This window comes from Borostomias antarcticus, assembly GCF_949987555.1.
Source record: "Borostomias antarcticus genome assembly, chromosome: 16".
NCBI classification, from domain to species: domain Eukaryota; kingdom Metazoa; phylum Chordata; class Actinopteri; order Stomiiformes; family Stomiidae; genus Borostomias; species Borostomias antarcticus.
This window is the reverse complement of record NC_140249.1, coordinates 15,885,881-15,903,433: the sequence shown is the minus strand read 5'-3', so window position 1 is coordinate 15,903,433 and position 17,553 is coordinate 15,885,881. Positions and strand designations below refer to the sequence as shown.

Genomic DNA, 17,553 nt, shown 5'->3' with positions numbered 1-17,553 from the left:
AATCGAGGGTCAGACGTAGGCGGAGCCGACGCGAACAAAGTTCAGGAACCCGTTTTTTTCTGGGTTACCCTACCCAGCTATCGCAACGTATTAGCTACTTGTGTGCAAACTTCTATCTACCCGTCAAGATGGCTGATTACAGAGACAAAGCTTCCGATCAGATGAGGCTATGGAAAGAGGGTCGAGGCAACCAGGTGAGGTGTGCATGATTTCTGCCCACTAGCAGGCTGTGTTCTGTAGCGCAGCTACCCCACAAGTGCTAGCTATCGCTGGCGGGTCATTTAAGGTTCCACTGACAGCTAACGTCTCCGGCTATCTTCCTAGCTATTTGCAATTTCTGACATATCTTAGCAAGCACTGTGCGAGACAAATACTGTCCATGCTTAAATATTTGTAAGTAAATGCATTGTATTGGAGCGGCCCAGTGGGCAGGCGTCCAATTTATGACAGCTACACTGCCAGGTAGTGGTAGTGGTAGCCAGTGCTAGCTATCTAGCTACTTGTTTTTATTGCTTTATGTATACAAAAGGTACTACAACATTATTACTAGCATTATTTATTTATGAATACTGGCATTATTTCGATGAATGTTTAGGTCAAGCTGTATTCCTTACATTTACACTTTATTTAGTGTATCTGGACATCCATTAGCGCTATACGCGATATATATTTGAGTATTTGATGCAAGCTCTGAAAGGGTGAATATCACCATCAACTAGAAGGGCACTCAGAGAGCGCAAACCTTCGCCTATGACGCGTGTAGTCAGCATGTGCAGTGACATTAGGGTACCTTAGAGCTGACAAATGTAAATATACATGGTGGTGGTGTGCATCTGCTGTGGTTGACCGAACGGTTGCTCTTCTGATCTGCTCTCTGATGTGTCTCAGCTAGTTATGTTATGTTATTTTTATTTATAATGCGTTCCCCAACCAACTGTTACATCAGCCCAAGGCGCAGCCCAGGTACAAAGGGAGACAAACAAAAACAAAGGACTGCAAACGAACAGATTAACAAGAAACGCCAGGAATTGGAGAGTGGCTGGCTGCTGTCGGGCGTAGCGCCGCCATCATGCTTCCTAACAAAGCGCTTCACAATACAAATAACAGAAGAAAGGAGACATACAAAATGCAATACGACAATTACGACATGCAAAATACAGTACAAGGCAATTACAATGAGAGGGAGAGGGGGGGGGGATGTCCCGTGAGTTCAGTCCATGTGTGTGTGTGTGTGTGTATGCCTGAAGGCCTCTGGCTGAGGAGACTCGGACGGAATGTCTTAGCGATAACAGCAGGTTGCTATGGAGACGTCCTCGATCAGCCTCAAGACCAAAAGTCAACAGGAGTCTATAGGGAGGGAAGGGAGGAGGGGGGGGGGTGCAGCGCCTCTTTAACCTGTGAATCTTCAGGGGAGTTTGGGACAGCCAGTAATCTAGCTAGATACGAGCATAACTAGCTAATTCAAAGCAGTTGATTTTCGCCATCATGCCAGGATTAAATTACAGTATTGACCCGAATATAAAACGACCCAGATTATAAAACGACCCCCCTTTTTCAAGACTAATTTTTTGAAAAAGGCTTTTAGAAGACCAAATCTTGTTTTTATAAAGAAATTTGTTTTATTGGAAAAATAATAATAATAAAAAATACACATTGAATAAGGTAGCCTGTTTTTCTCTTTTTATGAAAATAAAATGATATTTCTAATACCAATTACCGGCAGGCTATCCATCTCACAGTGGAAAAACAACCATCTGATGCAGGCCTAATGCGGTGACAAAAAGAGGAAGGGAGGTCAGCAGTCAGGAAGCTAACTAGCCACAGATGTATTAAGTAGGCTACTAGTATGTGCTAGTCTGGTGATGTTAATGAAAGGGGAAAATAATGTGTGCCCCCCCCCCTTGAATTGAGTGTGTTGGGGGCACGCGGACACATTTTTTCCTACTGTGCCAAAATGAGTCTGTTTATTGCCACATGGTGTAGCAAAATGGGTATTGTGTGAAAATTGTTTGGTAACACTTTACAATCATGTAAAGTTAGTTAATGCATTATTAAGTACAGTTAACTAATGTCTCTTTTAACCATTTACTAATGATATTTATGTTAACTAAGGTTAAATCACCTAACCCTAACCTATTAATTAACATTAGTAACCTAACCTAACCCTAAATAAGCATTAGTTAACAGTTAACTAATGTTTTTTGTGACCCTTATAGTAAAGTGTGACCAATTGTTTGAAATACCAGTAATGGAAACCCTTATCAGTGGGCATACTTGTTTACCTTACTTACGAGTGACAAGGCAGTTTTTCTTGGCTGGTTTATGCATTTTTTTCTCTTGGTTGAAAGTAGATCAGGTGTCAGCCAATTGGAATTGTGGGTTAGATGTACTAGATGGAGCCCAGGCGAGCAAAGTTCAGGAACCCATTTTTTTCAGGACATTTAAATATCAATTCATCTGAGTTATGAAGAGAGATTGTAAATGAATTGGTCTACTGTATTGTTTGTCATCAGCGACCAGAAGCATTGACTACAGGGGGCGGGGCCCCCATTGGAGATAAACTGAATGAGCAGACTGCGGGCCCCAGGGGGCCTCTCCTGGTGCAGGATGTGGTCTTCACAGACGAGATGGCCCAGTTCGATCGTGAACGTATTCCAGAGAGGGTGGTGCATGCCAAAGGGGCAGGTAAGTGTCAAGCATTAGCTATTCACAAAATAGACATTCATGACAGCCTAGAAACTGACCGGCAATTATGCAACACATTTGGCACCATGTTAAAAGGGATACACTCTTTTTACAAAATTTGATATTGTTTCACTTACCTCCGAAGTGGTTTGTTGGACAGTAGTGACAGCATCTTCCTCACTGTTCGTTAGCTTCTCGGATAGAAACTGGTATCTTCCATGCAGTATTTCCATACTTGTTAGCATCCGGAAAGGGTAGCATACCATACCTATGGGACATAGTGAGGAAGATACTGTCACTGCTGCCCAACATACCACTTGGGATTAATTAAAACAGTATCATTTGTAAAAAGGGTGACCTATCCATTTAAGAATTCTGTCTATTAAGGTTTGGTTTGTGTCACCAAATAGACATTCATAAGGTGTAGATGCTGTCCCACAATTATGCAGCATGTTTCGCCCAATGCAACATATTTTTCAGGAATAAGGCATATTTGAAGATAAAACAGTGGTATGGTAGGGATTTACTGTATAACGGCATTCCTTAAATGTTTCCAGAAAAGTTGGCAGACCGTACAGATGGCAAAGGAGCCGGTCCAAGACAAATAATAGGCTAATGGGAATGATAGTTCAGTCCAACAGTACTGGTATGTTGTAGTGAAGGTAGGCCTACAATAAAGAGACACATAGAGCTTAGAACTGGTAGGCCTATACTGTCTTCTACCCTACAGGACTGTGCAAAACAGTGGAAGAGATTATGCTTGGACTAAAATCCTTCTGGGGCAAGTGTAAGCCGTAATAAAAAGGTCTAGCTACGGTAAGTGTAAGAACTGTCCAGTGGAGCTAGGCTAGGGTAAGTGTAGGAGCTGTCTAGGGTAGCTGCGGCTAGGGTAAGTGTACTGTAGAAGCTAGGGTAAGTGTAGGAGCTGTCTAGTGTAGCTGTAGGCTAGGGTAAGTGTAGGAGCTAGGGTAAGTGTAGGAGCTGTCTAGTGTAGCTGTAGGCTAGGGTTAGTGTAGGAACTGTCTAGTGTAGCTGTAGGCAAGGGTAAGTGTAGGAGCTAGGGTAAATAGGAGCTAGGGTAAGTGTAGGAGTGAGGGTAAGTGTAGGAACTGTCTAGTGTAGCTGTAGGCTAGGGTAAGTGTAGGAGCTAGGGTAAGTGTAGGAGCTGTCTTACGTAGTAGGCTAGGGTCAGTGTAGGAACTGTCTAGTGTAGCTGTAGGCAAGGGTACAGTAAGTGTAGGAGCTAGGGTAAATAGGAGCTAGGGTAAATAGGAGCTAGGGTAAGTGTAGGAGTGAGGGTAAGTGTAGGAACTGTCTAGTGTAGCTGTAGGCTAGGGTAAGTGTAGGAGCTAGGGTAAGTGTAGGAGCTGTCTTACGTAGTAGGCTAGGGTCAGTGTACTCTCTTTGTGTTGATGTCCTCATTCCTCCACAGGGGCCTTTGGGTACTTTGAGGTGACTCATGATATCACTCGCTACAGCAAGGCAAAGGTGTTTGAGTTTGTTGGCAAGACTACACCCATTGCTGTCCGCTTTTCCACTGTTGGTAAGCACCTTTACCTGGCCTTTCCAGCCTAGATGATTGGTTCTATTCATACCTTTTTTTTGCTCACTATATTCCAGTCTTGGTTTTGCCTACATGATTTGATTGAGTTGATTTCTTTATTATTATTATAGTGTCCTGCACTCAATGTGCCCAGCCCACATGGGCTTATAAGACACTACATTACATTGTGTGTGCAAGAAAATAAAAATGTAATACACAAACTACAACTAAAATATACAAGGAATTTTTCTCTCCTATCCCCTGCTTTACAGATGAAATTTGCTACATGAAAAGTAGCTTTTCTGAAGCGCAGTTTTTCATAATAATCTAGAAGTGATCAGAGACTCCAGATGGAAATTAGCCAGAGGCTAAATCTGCTTACAAAGCATCTCCTCCCCCTTGCAGGATTAATGCCTTTTGTATACTGTCCCTGCTAAATAAACTAAATAAAGTAAAGATGGAGCTCAATCTACTAAAAAGTACATCTTTCATTTCATCATACAATTAACAATAGAACATAAAATAGGTCTCATTTTCAATTTGTCTCAAATCCCACATCAAACCGAGTATGTTGTCCTCTAGTCTAGGACACCACGGAACCTGCTTTTTTCTGTAGCTACTGCTAGTATTGACTTCAGATGGACTAATGTAATTTAGTGCAAATTAAATTGGGAGGATGGTAGTTATTGGACAACAAATGCTGTTTTCATTGCTGAGAAAGGCTTTGCTAATATGAAAATATTGTCCAATAACTTTAAGGTGATTATCTCTACCACCGTTCAGTTCGGCATGTTGCTAAAAAAGAAAGATAACAGATCTTTGAAACAGTAAAGAAAGATAACAGATCTTTAAAACAGTAAAGAAAGATAACAGATCTTTGAAACGGTAAAGAAAGATAACCGATCTTTTGAAAAAGTGGTCAGGAAAGGGAAGCTGAACAAGAGCAAACTGAAACAAGAGCAACCTGAGTTTTTCTAAATGTTAAGTGATCAAAAGCTACACGCCATTCTCTGGAGGCGCTACTTCTGTGCATATGAGTAAACATTTCTGCAAGTATTTGCATGTATCATAAGAATCCTGGACTACGTATGTCCATATTGACTCCCTTTCTGATGTACTGTATAGAAAAGTCTACATTTTCCTAATGCTCTCATTACATAACGCTCTCATAACTGATGTGCTTTACATGGCCAAACCAAACATTGACTGTGTAGAAACCATGACAGCCAGTCAGTCTGGAGTGGACAAACCTTGACAGACACACATGACAGAACCCTCTAACCCTGGCCTCAAAACCACAGGGTTCAAAAATAATATGTTCACAGTGGCAAATCAACTCAATCAAGGCACAAGAGAACTGCTTTATTCTTAAATATTTAGTTAGTTCTTGAATGTTTAGGTTAATAGTATCAATAGTATAGTAAATATATGCACTAGGGATACTAAGGTCAATGATGAGGCGATTTACATGGTATGACAAATAAAACGTTCATTGAGTAAGCATCTTTGAGGCAGCAGCTGTACTGGCAGGCTACTGTAGCTACCCGGTAAGGATGGGCATTCACATACTGTAAACGGTCAATTGCAAGTAGATTAGTATTGTTTAAAAGTATGAGCCACATAGTTTTAATGTGGTTGTATTAACTGTTTATTATATAGTTAATTTTTATTATCAGTTGACCGTTAGTCAGTCAACCATTAATATCCCTACATCAAATTATGATTTGCTTTTGTCCAGATATTGAAGTAGGCATTTAAAAAATGTGTTTCAAATTAAAATGTTTTTTTATTTTTTTATTTTTTTTACTGCTTATCGTGTACAGGTTTGTCTCCTTGTTATAGAGTGTGCGTTTCTTATCTCTCTGTGTTGCCATAGCTGGGGAGTCTGGGTCAGCAGATACGGTGCGCGACCCCCGGGGCTTTGCTGTCAAGTTCTACACTGAAGAAGGCAACTGGGATCTGGTGGGCAACAACACCCCCATCTTCTTCATCAGGGACGCCCTGCTGGTACGGACTGTGTGTGTGACAAATAAAATGTATTGACTAACTTTATGCAGACCAGTTAAAACGTATCATCCAGGGTGTGCATGACCATGCTTTCAAGATATGCAAACTATTCATGTGTGTGCAACACAACTCCTGGCAGTCGATTGACGGTATTTCTCTGTTATCCTCTCATCCCCGTAGTTCCCATCGTTCATCCACTCTCAGAAGCGCAATCCCCAGACTCATCTGAAGGACGCGGACATGGTGTGGGACTTCTGGAGCCTGAGACCTGAGTCTCTACATCAGGTACTCTTAGTCTATACAGTTCTAATCTCGAGCCTGGAAAGTATTCATAACCCTTCAATTTTTCCACATTTTGTTATGTTATATTATGTTGTATTCCAAAATGGATTAAATTATTTTTTTCCTCTAAATTCTACACACAATACCCTATAATGACAAAGTGGAAAAAAGTGCTAATTTTCTAAAAGTAAAACACTCATATCACATGTGCACCCTTTAATCAATACTTTGTTGAAGCACTTTTGGCAACAATTAAAGCCTCAAGTCTTCTTGAATAGGATGCTACAAGCCTGGTACACCTATTTTGGGGCAGTTTCTCCCATTCTTCTTTGCAGATCCTCTGAAGTTTGGATGGGGAGCGTCGGTGCACAGCCATTGTCAGATCTCTCCAGAGAAGTCTGGGCTCTGGCTGGGCCACTCAAGGACATTCACAGACTTGTCCCGAAGCCACTCCTTTGTTATCTTGGCTGTGTGCTTAGGGTCGTTGTCCTGTTGGAACCTTCACCCCAATCTGAGGTCCAGAGCGCTTTTCTCTCTGTACATTGCTGCATTAATCTTTCCCTCGATTCTGACTAGTCTCCCAGTTCCTGCCTCTGAAAAACATCCCCACAGCATGATGCTGCCACCATGCTTCACTGTAGGGATGGTATTGGCCAGGTGATGAGCAGTGCCTGGTTTCCTCCAGACATGACGCTTGGCATTCAGACCAAAGAGTTCAATCTTGGTTACATCAGACCAGAGAATCTTGTTTCTCATGGTCTGAGAGTCATTTAGGTGCCTTTTGTCAAACTCCAAGCGGGCTGTCAGGTGCCTTTTACTGTCTGACCACTCTAGACACTCTGGCCTGATTGTTGGAGTGCTGCAGAGATGGTTGTCCTTCTTGAAGGTTCTCCCTTCTCCACAGAGGAACTCTGGAGCTCTGTCAGAGTGACCATCGGGTTCTTAGTCACCTCCCTGACCAAAGCCCTTCTCCCCTGAGTACTCAGCTCTAGGAAGAGTCCCGGTGGTTCCAAAGGTCTTCCATTTACGAATGATGGAGACCACTGTGCTCGCTGGGACCTTCAATGCTGCAGATTTTTTTTATTGTACCTTTCCTCAGATCTGTGCCTCAATACAATCCTGTTTCAGAGGTCTACAGACAATTCCTTTGACTTCATGGCTTGGTTTGTGCTCTGACATTTCCGGATGCACTGTATCCAGAAGGTGTCTTGATGTAAATTCCTTAAACAGATTCTCAGACAGTTGGATTACCGGAAGCCATGAATCATGTGGGTTTATTAAACAATGAGTAAGCATATAGTATTACAAGACAATAGCCCAGATACATATCTCAGCTGGCACAAGTATGACTACACTATTATGACAATTGTTACAATACCGTACAGAGTGTAGTCGCAGGGGAGATGAGTAGCACAGAGTTGATGATGAATGCAATAGGTTGAGCTAACAAGAAACAGGCTAACATGAAACAATGCTAAGCTGGGAGCTAGGAGCTAAGCTAAGCAGAGGCTAGCGCGCCCTAGGGTAAGCAGCAGCAGCGCTGATGCTACAATCTGTGGTTCTTAAATACACGTTACCAGGGGGCGTCATGTGATGGTGATCTAATCATTTTTTCGATCAGCCAGGTCAAGATTAGATTGTTGCTGAGGAAATCTGACCATATCTAATGTCGAGTTGGGCCATCCCAGACCAGCTGTTGTTTGCTCTTTCAGATGAGCTGGTCAGCAGAGAAATGCGTCCAAGAGCATTCCCTATTAGGCCTCAAGGCAGTGTAGCTATTTAAATCCCTGTGTCTAAGGCCTAGGCGAAGGTTATCAGAGGTTACTGTAGCCAAAACTGGGTCTCTTCTAGCAATAGTGCATTTTACTGGAACACAAGTTCTTGCCCACATCAGTCTCCCCAGCTGTGGTGTCTCTATCTGCCAACCTATCCAATGATGATAACACAGACGTGGAAACAGCGTTGTGTTCTTTATCCTATACACTTGAATTTACAGTGATCTAGATTTTAAAAGTGTTTGTTACAGTAACTGTTATTAGGATGAAAGACAATGTGTGCTTGCTCCTTAGGCCTAACTCTACTATTAACCTATGAAAATATTAGCAGCAAAATGCGATAACACGTTCTATCATAATCAGGCAGATGTCCCACTGGTCGATTTTCATACAAACAATGATTTATGATCAAATGTTTTTTGGGCTGTTTGGGGTTTTCATCTGATTCTAATGAAACAATGGCTTATCAATCATAGTCAGTAGTAGCTGTGCTGCTTCAGACGGGGTGCTTTATTGGTACAGATAGAAAGCCACAAACCTAAAAATACGTTTTTGGGTCAATATGACTGATTACAACAGAGCAAGTCACATCTAATAATTTGGGTATGACTTAGATTTATCTCTTCTGTAATCCCTGTATGCATATTTTTTTACTTCAATTATCAGGATGACAGACAACACTTGTACTTTCTCCCTGTAGGAGTAACAGCTAAGGGAATATTGGAGTGGTAAGCAGTAGGGCTGGGTATCGATTCGAATTTCAAGAATCGATTTGATTCCGATTCACAAGGTTCAGAATCGATTATCACGATTCAATTCGATTCAATATCGATTCTGTTAGTGTTACTAAAAACTTTTTTTTTTTTTTTTTTGCTCTAACCTTAAAGGAAAATGCTCGTTTTTGACAACCTGGACCTTATTTACGACATATTATAAGAAGTTTGACTCACCGAGATCACTTTTGTGTTGTTCGGAGGCCTGTAGAAGAAATTTAAAATCCAGCGCGAGCCAGTATATCCATGTAATGGCGTCGGACGGGGCAACGGGAATGCAGTTTCTCAAAATCCATTTTCGGCCGCTAAACGGTTGTTTTCATCAATCAGATTGGATGAATCGACAGTTGAGATTCCTCAACGCGAGCCATAGTTGTTTTGGTTTTCAAACACGGGGTCTTTAGCCTCTGTAATATGATCTTTACACGCCTCTCCCCCACTTGCTCCAGCACGCATGCGCACAGGCCAGCGCGCAGACTGGCTATTCTCCCTCACATTCTCTGCGCTACGATCGGATTGTTGCGGACGAATGACGACGACAATATTCTCGGCACCAACAACGATCGTAGCGCAGAGAATGTGAGGGAGAATAGCCAGTCTGCGCGCTGGCCTGTGCGCATGCGTGCTGGAGCAAGTGGGGGAGAGGCGTGTAAAGATCATATTACAGAGGTTAAAGACCCCGTGTTTGAAAACCAAAACAACTATGGCTCGCGTTGAGGAATCTCAACTGTCGATTCATCCAATCTGATTGATGAAAACAACCGTTTAGCGGCCGAAAATGGATTTTGAGAAACTGCATTCCCGTTGCCCCGTCCGACGCCATTACATGGATATACTGGCTCGCGCTGGATTTTAAATTTCTTCTACAGGCCTCCGAACAACACAAAAGTGATCTCGGTGAGTCAAACTTCTTATAATATGTCGTAAATAAGGTCCAGGTTGTCAAAAACGAGCATTTTCCTTTAATTACATGAATGCCATGTTATGCAACACATCAACAGGCCTACTACGGCTGGGTATCGATACTGATTTCTAAAAATGAATCATTGAATGAATTAATGAACTATTCATTCCTTCATTTATTCATTCATTCATTAAATAAAAGATCGATTTTGGGATTCATGAATCGATTCAGAATCATTTGATTCAGAATCGATTCAGAATCGATTAATTTATTTTTTAACCCAGCCCTAGTAAGCAGGCCAGTGACTAGAGCATCTGACCAGCAACAGAAAGGTAGCGGATTGAGGTTCAGAGTCAGTGTTGGGCTGGTCACACACTGTTTCATATTGTTGCTTTGGATAAACCATGTATACCTAACTTTAGCCTGTTACAATCAACATAGCAGCATAAAAGATTCAAACAAGTCCCAACTTCCCTGTTTTCTTGCCCATCGCTCATGACTTGACACACCTCTCACACCTTGCTTGGCATAAACTCAGGCTGTACATGAAATGTAACACATTTTAAATCTAGCTCACTGTAAATTCAAGGCTTTAGGATAATAAACAACACCAGGCTTGTTCTGGAATAATTATAGACCCCCAAGACGATACGGTGTTGTCTTCAACTATTCTTTGTCTATAGGCTATATGGGTCAATATAATTATGAACATACTGTCCTCTCTGCATTTGAAGGTGTCCTTCCTCTTCAGCGACCGTGGCATTCCTGCCGGCCATCGTCACATGAACGGCTACGGCTCCCACACCTTCAAGATGATCAATGCTGAAGGGGATGCTGTCTACTGCAAATTCCACTACAAGGTAAGTGCTCAATGTGCAAACGGTGTCTTATGTGTTGGTATTTTCTTGTTTTCTAAGTTTTTGTCTGCATTACTGTAACATTGCTGGAAATTTATGAAGGCTCCTTTTCCTTCCATTTTGCTAATGTGTAAATGACCTTCGCACCACCATATGACTGTTTCATGGAATATTTATATTCAAAACAATAACACTGCTTTGGTCCATCTCACTACCAAACAAGGTCCCAACGTTCATTTGCACATTTTGAAAAAAGAAATTAGACTTGGTAGCATTTGACTTATCGCATACTTACTTGGACCAAGTCGCCGAAATTTCTATTGAAAGGGTCTATATCTATTCTGTTATATAAGACTGTTAGCTAGTGCAGACTGTAATGAAGTGTGATGATAAATGTACTGAGCCTCTAGTGAAACCAAGCTCCCATGTCTTCCCCCAGACTAACCAAGGCATTAAGAACCTCACAACGGAGGAAGCCGACCGCCTGGCCACAACCGACCCAGACTACGGCATCCGAGACTTGTACAACGCCATCGCCCATGGAAACTTCCCCTCCTGGAGCTTTTATATCCAGGTCATGACCTTTGAGCAAGCGGAGAAGTTCCAGTTCAACCCCTTTGATCTGACCAAGGTACCCCCCTCCTGCCACACAGCACGTTGACATACTTACCTGCCCAGGTAAAGGAAGGAAATCATCCAGCTAGTTTTATTTACAGTCATGTTGATCAGTACACGCTGTGTTTGTTAAAGGGTTAGAATAGAGCAAATAAGTGCAACACCTCTTTATTGGGTTCTATGTTCTGGTCCTGGGCTCCGTTCCCTCCCAGGAAAAATGTTCTGATCCAGCTGGAAGGACTGTAAAAGCTGCAGTATGTCACTTCGGCGCTATGAGCTACAGTAGCACTGAGGGAATATCTCATCTTCCAGAGTAGATTCATCTTTCAGAGTAAAGTCTGCTTCCATCGCACAGCTGAGCATGTCAGTTGAGGATGTCACTGTGCTGTGTTTACATACCCACAAGAATATTCCCTGGGCTTCAGTAGCACCACACACACACACACCTGTCACAAATCAACGTGACCATACCCAGAAACACCACTTTAGCCAGCTGGGCTGGCAAAAAGCTTGAAATGAGAGGATATAAGCAGTATTTCAAGTGGGGAATATGTGAAATATATTTTTGTAGAATTTAACTTAACTTGATTGCACAAGCTGCGTTGGTTTGTGTTGGGCGATTTAAAAGAAATAAGTTGCAAACTCTTCAGTTAAGCCACTCTTCTCTCTCAGTCCGTCCATTTGGCTGAAACAACAGAAAACCTTGGATCACCTGTTTTTGATTTCAGCGGAAAGACATTTTGAAATGTGGGTGAACTCTCCCTTTAACCGACCCCCTCCGCATCCTCAGGTGTGGTCCCACAAGGACTACCCCCTGATCCCTGTGGGGCAGATGGTGCTCAACAGGAACCCCATCAGCTACTTCGCTGAGGTGGAGCAGCTGGCCTTTGACCCCAGCAACATGCCCCCAGGCATCGAGCCCAGCCCAGACAAGATGTTGCAGGTAACCCCCGGCGACACAACCTCAATAGATACACATATGATACGCATTCTGCCCTGACGAAGTCCTCTTGGCCGAAACATGTAGGCATTTTTATATGTTCATCATGAACTATCCCCAGAATAAAGGCTTTTTAATTTTGTACCAGAAGAGCTGCCTTAGTTTTTTATTTTCCATAGATACACATATGCTGACGAGATTTGAAGAAAAATGCTGACGAGAATTGCGGACAGACTGTGTGGGAGGTTGAGTCCTCACAACTGTTTTTGAGCAGAAGGAAGGTGGAAAGAGAGAGTGTACAAGGTGATAATATCACCTTACCCAAAATTACCTCAAACCAACATTCAAATGTATGTGACCTTGGTAGTCTATGGATGGAAAGTGTTGGAATCCAAAAGCACCACCACTCTTTGAAAAGGTAGCCCTAACTTCGGGAGTGTAGTTGCGGATAGACCCACTCGAGTGACTGCGAAAATCAATTGAAATATTATAGGGTTAAAATATGGCTCAAGTTCAGCTTACACCAGGGAGTCAAAGCTTTTTCTCATCCAGGCCAGTAGCATCTCATTAGGGCTAATAGCCCACTTGGCCCCTGGCAAATATAGGGGGTACTTAAATGTCCAGCAATGGTTTTCCATGTGACAAAATGTTTTTGAATGGTACAATTACGCTTATGGTGACAAAATAATTTCAGTTTCAGCTAAGTATAGCTAAATGGACTTATGTGTCAAAAAGTAATCAGAAGTGACCGTCTGACAGCTGTTTTTACAAGAGTACCCTCACTGTGGGCGCCACGTACGTACGTACGCCACCATTATTTTATGGAGTGTGCGACTTAGAATTTAATGTGTTTGCATTCGTGTGAGTGCATTATGATTAAGGCTGTTTTGGTACACACACACACACACACACAACACATATTTCCATATCATGTGTCATGTCATATCAGTCTTATGCACACCCCTTCAAACAAAGTGTTACCTCATGTGTTCACCAGTGTTGAAGTGATCATGTGCGTAACGGGTGTGTGTGTGCGCGTGCGTGCGTGTGTGTCCCTCTCCAGGGTCGTCTGTTCTCCTACCCCGACACACACCGCCACCGGCTGGGGGCCAACTACCTCCAGCTGCCCGTCAACTGTCCCTTCAAGACCCGCGTGGCCAACTACCAGAGAGACGGCCCCATGTGCATGACTGACAACCAGGGTGAGCTGCTGAGAGGGAGTCCACACTCACATCTGCTTTATCGGGGCTTAGAATGATATATTATGACCTTTGTTTGACCTTTGACCTTGTTTTGATAGGTCACTGGAGATCTTCAGATAGTTAAAGTGCTTGAATATGACACCGCTGTTTATATTTAGAGTGAGGACAAGACTGGGATAGTCAGTTAAGAATCTATAAACTATATAAATGGGGGGATTTTACAAATAGCACCTTAAACACCTTTGACCTCAATGAGGGGCCTCTCCAAGGATTCAAGAACATTCGAGTCTCTCTCTCATTCTCTCCTGCTCTCTATCTCTCTGACCTCTAGGTGGCGCTCCTAACTATTACCCCAACAGCTTCAGCGCTCCGGAGACCCAGACCTGCTTCGTGGAGTCCAGGTTCCAGGTGTGTCCTGATGTGGGCCGCTACAACAGCTCCGACGATGACAACGTCACACAGGTGCGGTCTCCATGTGGAACGCCGTGCCCTATGTGTGCATAATCTACTGTTTACACTTGTACGTTTTTGTTACAGTCTTGGAATGTTTTGTATCTATTGTAAATTAGTATTTAAATTTGTACTTAATCTTGATTGCGCTTCTGTATACTGTGGCTGTAACACCATCATTTCCCCCCTGGGATGAAGTATTACCTACCTACCTATTGGTAGGCCTATATGATAGGATTTGTGTGTGTGTTGTGTGGTGTGTGTGTGCGTGTGTGTGCGTGCATGCGTGTGTGTTGCAGGTGTGTACCTTCTACTCCCAGGTGCTGAATGAGGAGGAGCGTCAGAGGCTCTGTGAGAACATGGCGGGGCACATGAAGGGAGCGCAGGTCTTCATCCAGGAGCGCATGGTGAGCTCTTATGACCAGCCAGCCCAATTACAGCTGCATGTACAGTCATCTTCATTATGAGCAGCTGTATCGCACATACAGTACCATACTCAAAGTCAAGCCTTGTCTTCATCATTGCCTTTGGTTTGCCTGCTCTCCTTCTATTTTCCCGTGACGGCAGATCCAGAACCTGACGGCCATCCATCCTGACTATGCCAGTCGTGTCAAGGCCCTGCTGGACAAGTACAACGCCCAGGCCAAGCCGGTATGTGTCGTCTGTCAACTGACTCCAACGGTCGTTACAAACAAAAGACTGTAGGTTCTCAGCTTGCCTGCTTAAATTAAGGTTAAAGACTTGCTCGTTCAAAGCTGAATAGGCTAATAATATGTTGACAGAGTCAGGTATTATGTCCCCTCACTCATCAAAATATCCTGTTTGGTTGCATATGTGCACATCCTTCATCCTTCCCTGAAATAAGGTAGAATAGAATATGTCTATGAATACTAGAATAGTCATATTAGACATCAAGGTCTCTTTGTTAATCCTGCCCTAAATGTCAAAATTGACTATTTTCCCGTTGTCGCTGTGCCTTTCACCTCCCAGGACTCCAGTGTGCGAGTGTACACCCGCGGAGGAGTCACTGCCATGGCTGCTTCCTCCAAGATGTAATGCCTTATTAAACCACCAAGGGGCTCTTATACGTCCAAACCTATTAGACTTACCAGCCACCTGCTGTACTAAGTAACCAGATCATGCTACTAACCGTCCTTGAATGCCCGCTAGTGTAATGGAAATGTATCATTATTATTTTTTATTGCATTTGTCTGTCTACAGCACAGATTACTTCCATTTTGTTGTTGCTTCTAAGATGTCATTTTGACCAAAGCTCAAACAGATTAGAATTCAGCCAAAGTTAAACTGCTACATCTGGCATATGTTAAATCACTCATGTTTCACTACCTAATTTCAGACCACTTTCTAAAAATTCCAATCCATTAGGTCATGTATATAGATGCTAATCCCTTTTTCCTTCTATAGTGTAGACTCTCTGTCTGCACTTGTATCTGATGCAACTGCACCTCTACATTGCCTTTGGGATTGCATTCATGCACTGAGATATCAGTGTTTAGAAACATAATGATAACCTGTTTAAATTATGAACAGCACAGATTTTCCTGAGACACAGATTATCTGACAGAATATTTCTTCTTTCATCGGAACCATCTACCTTTTCTAGAGGTATGAAAGTAATTTTCCTCAAAGCCCAAACAAATGAAATGGTGCCTTATGGAGACATTTCCACCTCACCAAAAAGTACTTACTTAACTCTATTCAACTTGCTTTTTGGGGCTTTCCACTGCAAAAAAAGGTGAGTAGAGTAGAGGTGAGGTGAGCCGTTACTTTTTTACCTGTTCTGTCGAGTGAGCTGTAGCGAGGTCCCAAGTGAGCTGTAGCGAGGTCCCAAGTGAGCTGTAGCGAGGTCCCAAGTGAGCGATAGCGAGGTCGTTTAAACACTGCAGACCGCTGATTGGTCAAAGAGAATTGTTAGACCCAGACCAGAACCAGACCAGAACGAAACCAGACCCAGAATCAGACCAGAACCAGACCCAGACCCCTCTATTTGTGGTGGAAAGCGCAGTGGAAAAAAGCAAACCAGGTAGAGTTGAATGAAGTTGAGCCGGTACTATGCGGTGGAAATGGGACTTAAATGTAGCTGTCCCATCTCATGAGAAGTAATTTGTTATATTAACATGGAAATTGTGAACTTCTTTCTACTACAAATGAGATGTACAGTATATTGACTACTACAAATGAGATGTATATTGGATGCTTGTATTCATGTTATTTCTAAATCAAAGCTTGATTATGAAAACTTTAATGGTGTGTACTGTATTTTGTTTTTATACTGCGTTTCTGTATGTCTGCCTTATGTTTTGACTTAAGTGTAGTTGACTAGGCCAAGGTGACTTATGTCCATTGTATACTGTATGCAGGCTTTCATCCTAACTCAGTCATAAATAACGCATAACAAAGAACAAGTGGGCAATGCTTACATTAACTCCAGTTCCCTGCCAATATTACTACACACCCCTGCTTCATACTCAGAAACTTCAGAATCAGTTTTATTGCCAGGTACAGTTTTATTGCCAGGTACAATTTGTTCTGGTCAGTTGGTGCATAACATTGATGGATAGACAGCATTAGGCAGAGTGCAAGGACTAGACAGGGAGCAAAGACAGGACAGTGTAAATGACAATATACAAACTACAAAATACAAGATTGTGTGCAATGTGTGTACAATGTGTTAATGTGTGTGCGTTGATTGTATATAATATATATATTATAATATATATACAATATATGCAATTGTGATGTGTGCAGAGTCTGTATTGTATAGTGCAGTGAGTATGTGTAATGTAAAGTAAATGTACAGTAAAAGTGGTGCAACAGAGACAAATTCAGAGGGGGGACATAAGCCTTATTGATGAGGTTGGTAGCAGTAGCAGTCGGGAAGAAGCTGCTTTTGTGGTTTGAGATCTTGGCCCTAGTGGACCGCAGCCTCCGGCCAGGGGAGCAGTTCAGAGAGCTCTGACCAGGGTAGGAGGGGTCAGCCACAATCTTTCTAGCCCGCTTCTGGGCCCTGGAGGCGTGCCCGTCCTGGAGGGATGGCAGGTTGCAGCCGATCACCCTCTCAGCGGAGCGGATGATGCTCTGCAGTCTGACCTTGTGTTTGGCCGTGGCGGCGGAGAACCAGGTGGTGATGGAGGAGGTGGGGATAGACTTGATTGTACTGTATGTAGCTGCAATATCCCTCCATACCGCTGACGCATTAATAACCTATATGGACTCAAATTATGTCTCGATTTCTGGTAAGGTCTCAGCATTTTGACAAACTCGCCAATGACTTAACCTTACAATCAGAATCAGATTTATTGGCCAAGTATGTTAACACGCAAGGAATTTTGTTCCCGTTGTTGGTGACTCTAAAGCAATATGCACAATATAGACAATGTACATATTATTCTCAGACAATATGCAATATTCACAATATACAATACACAAGCAATAAATATACATAAAGTGCAAGGATGTGTGGTATTGCAGGCAACAGGGGCAGCAGGGAGGGAGTTGC

General features: G+C 42.7%; 1 protein-coding gene across 1 annotated transcript; it reads left to right on the top strand.

Annotated features, from left to right (window-relative positions):
- The first annotated feature begins 73 nt into the window (after nt 1-73).
- cat (catalase) lies at nt 74-16,741 on the top strand. The gene is made up of 13 exons (XM_084450842.1): nt 74-194; nt 2,514-2,685; nt 4,118-4,228; nt 6,105-6,235; nt 6,416-6,520; nt 10,704-10,829; nt 11,266-11,457; nt 12,232-12,384; nt 13,445-13,583; nt 13,915-14,045; nt 14,333-14,440; nt 14,601-14,684; nt 15,024-16,741. The coding sequence occupies exons 1-13, from the start codon at nt 129-131 to the stop codon at nt 15,087-15,089; spliced, it is 1,584 nt and encodes a 527-aa protein (XP_084306968.1). The 5' UTR covers nt 74-128; the 3' UTR covers nt 15,090-16,741.
- The last annotated feature ends 812 nt before the right edge of the window (nt 16,742-17,553 follow it).

Coding starts and splice junctions, on each gene's coding strand:
- cat (XM_084450842.1), top strand. CDS start 129: ATGGCTGATTACAGAGACAAAGCTTCCGATCAGATGAGGCTATGGAAA. Junction 12,385..13,444: donor GCCCAGACAAGATGTTGCAG/GTAACCCCCGGC, acceptor GTCCCTCTCCAG/GGTCGTCTGTTCTCCTACCC. Junction 14,685..15,023: donor ACAACGCCCAGGCCAAGCCG/GTATGTGTCGTC, acceptor TTCACCTCCCAG/GACTCCAGTGTGCGAGTGTA.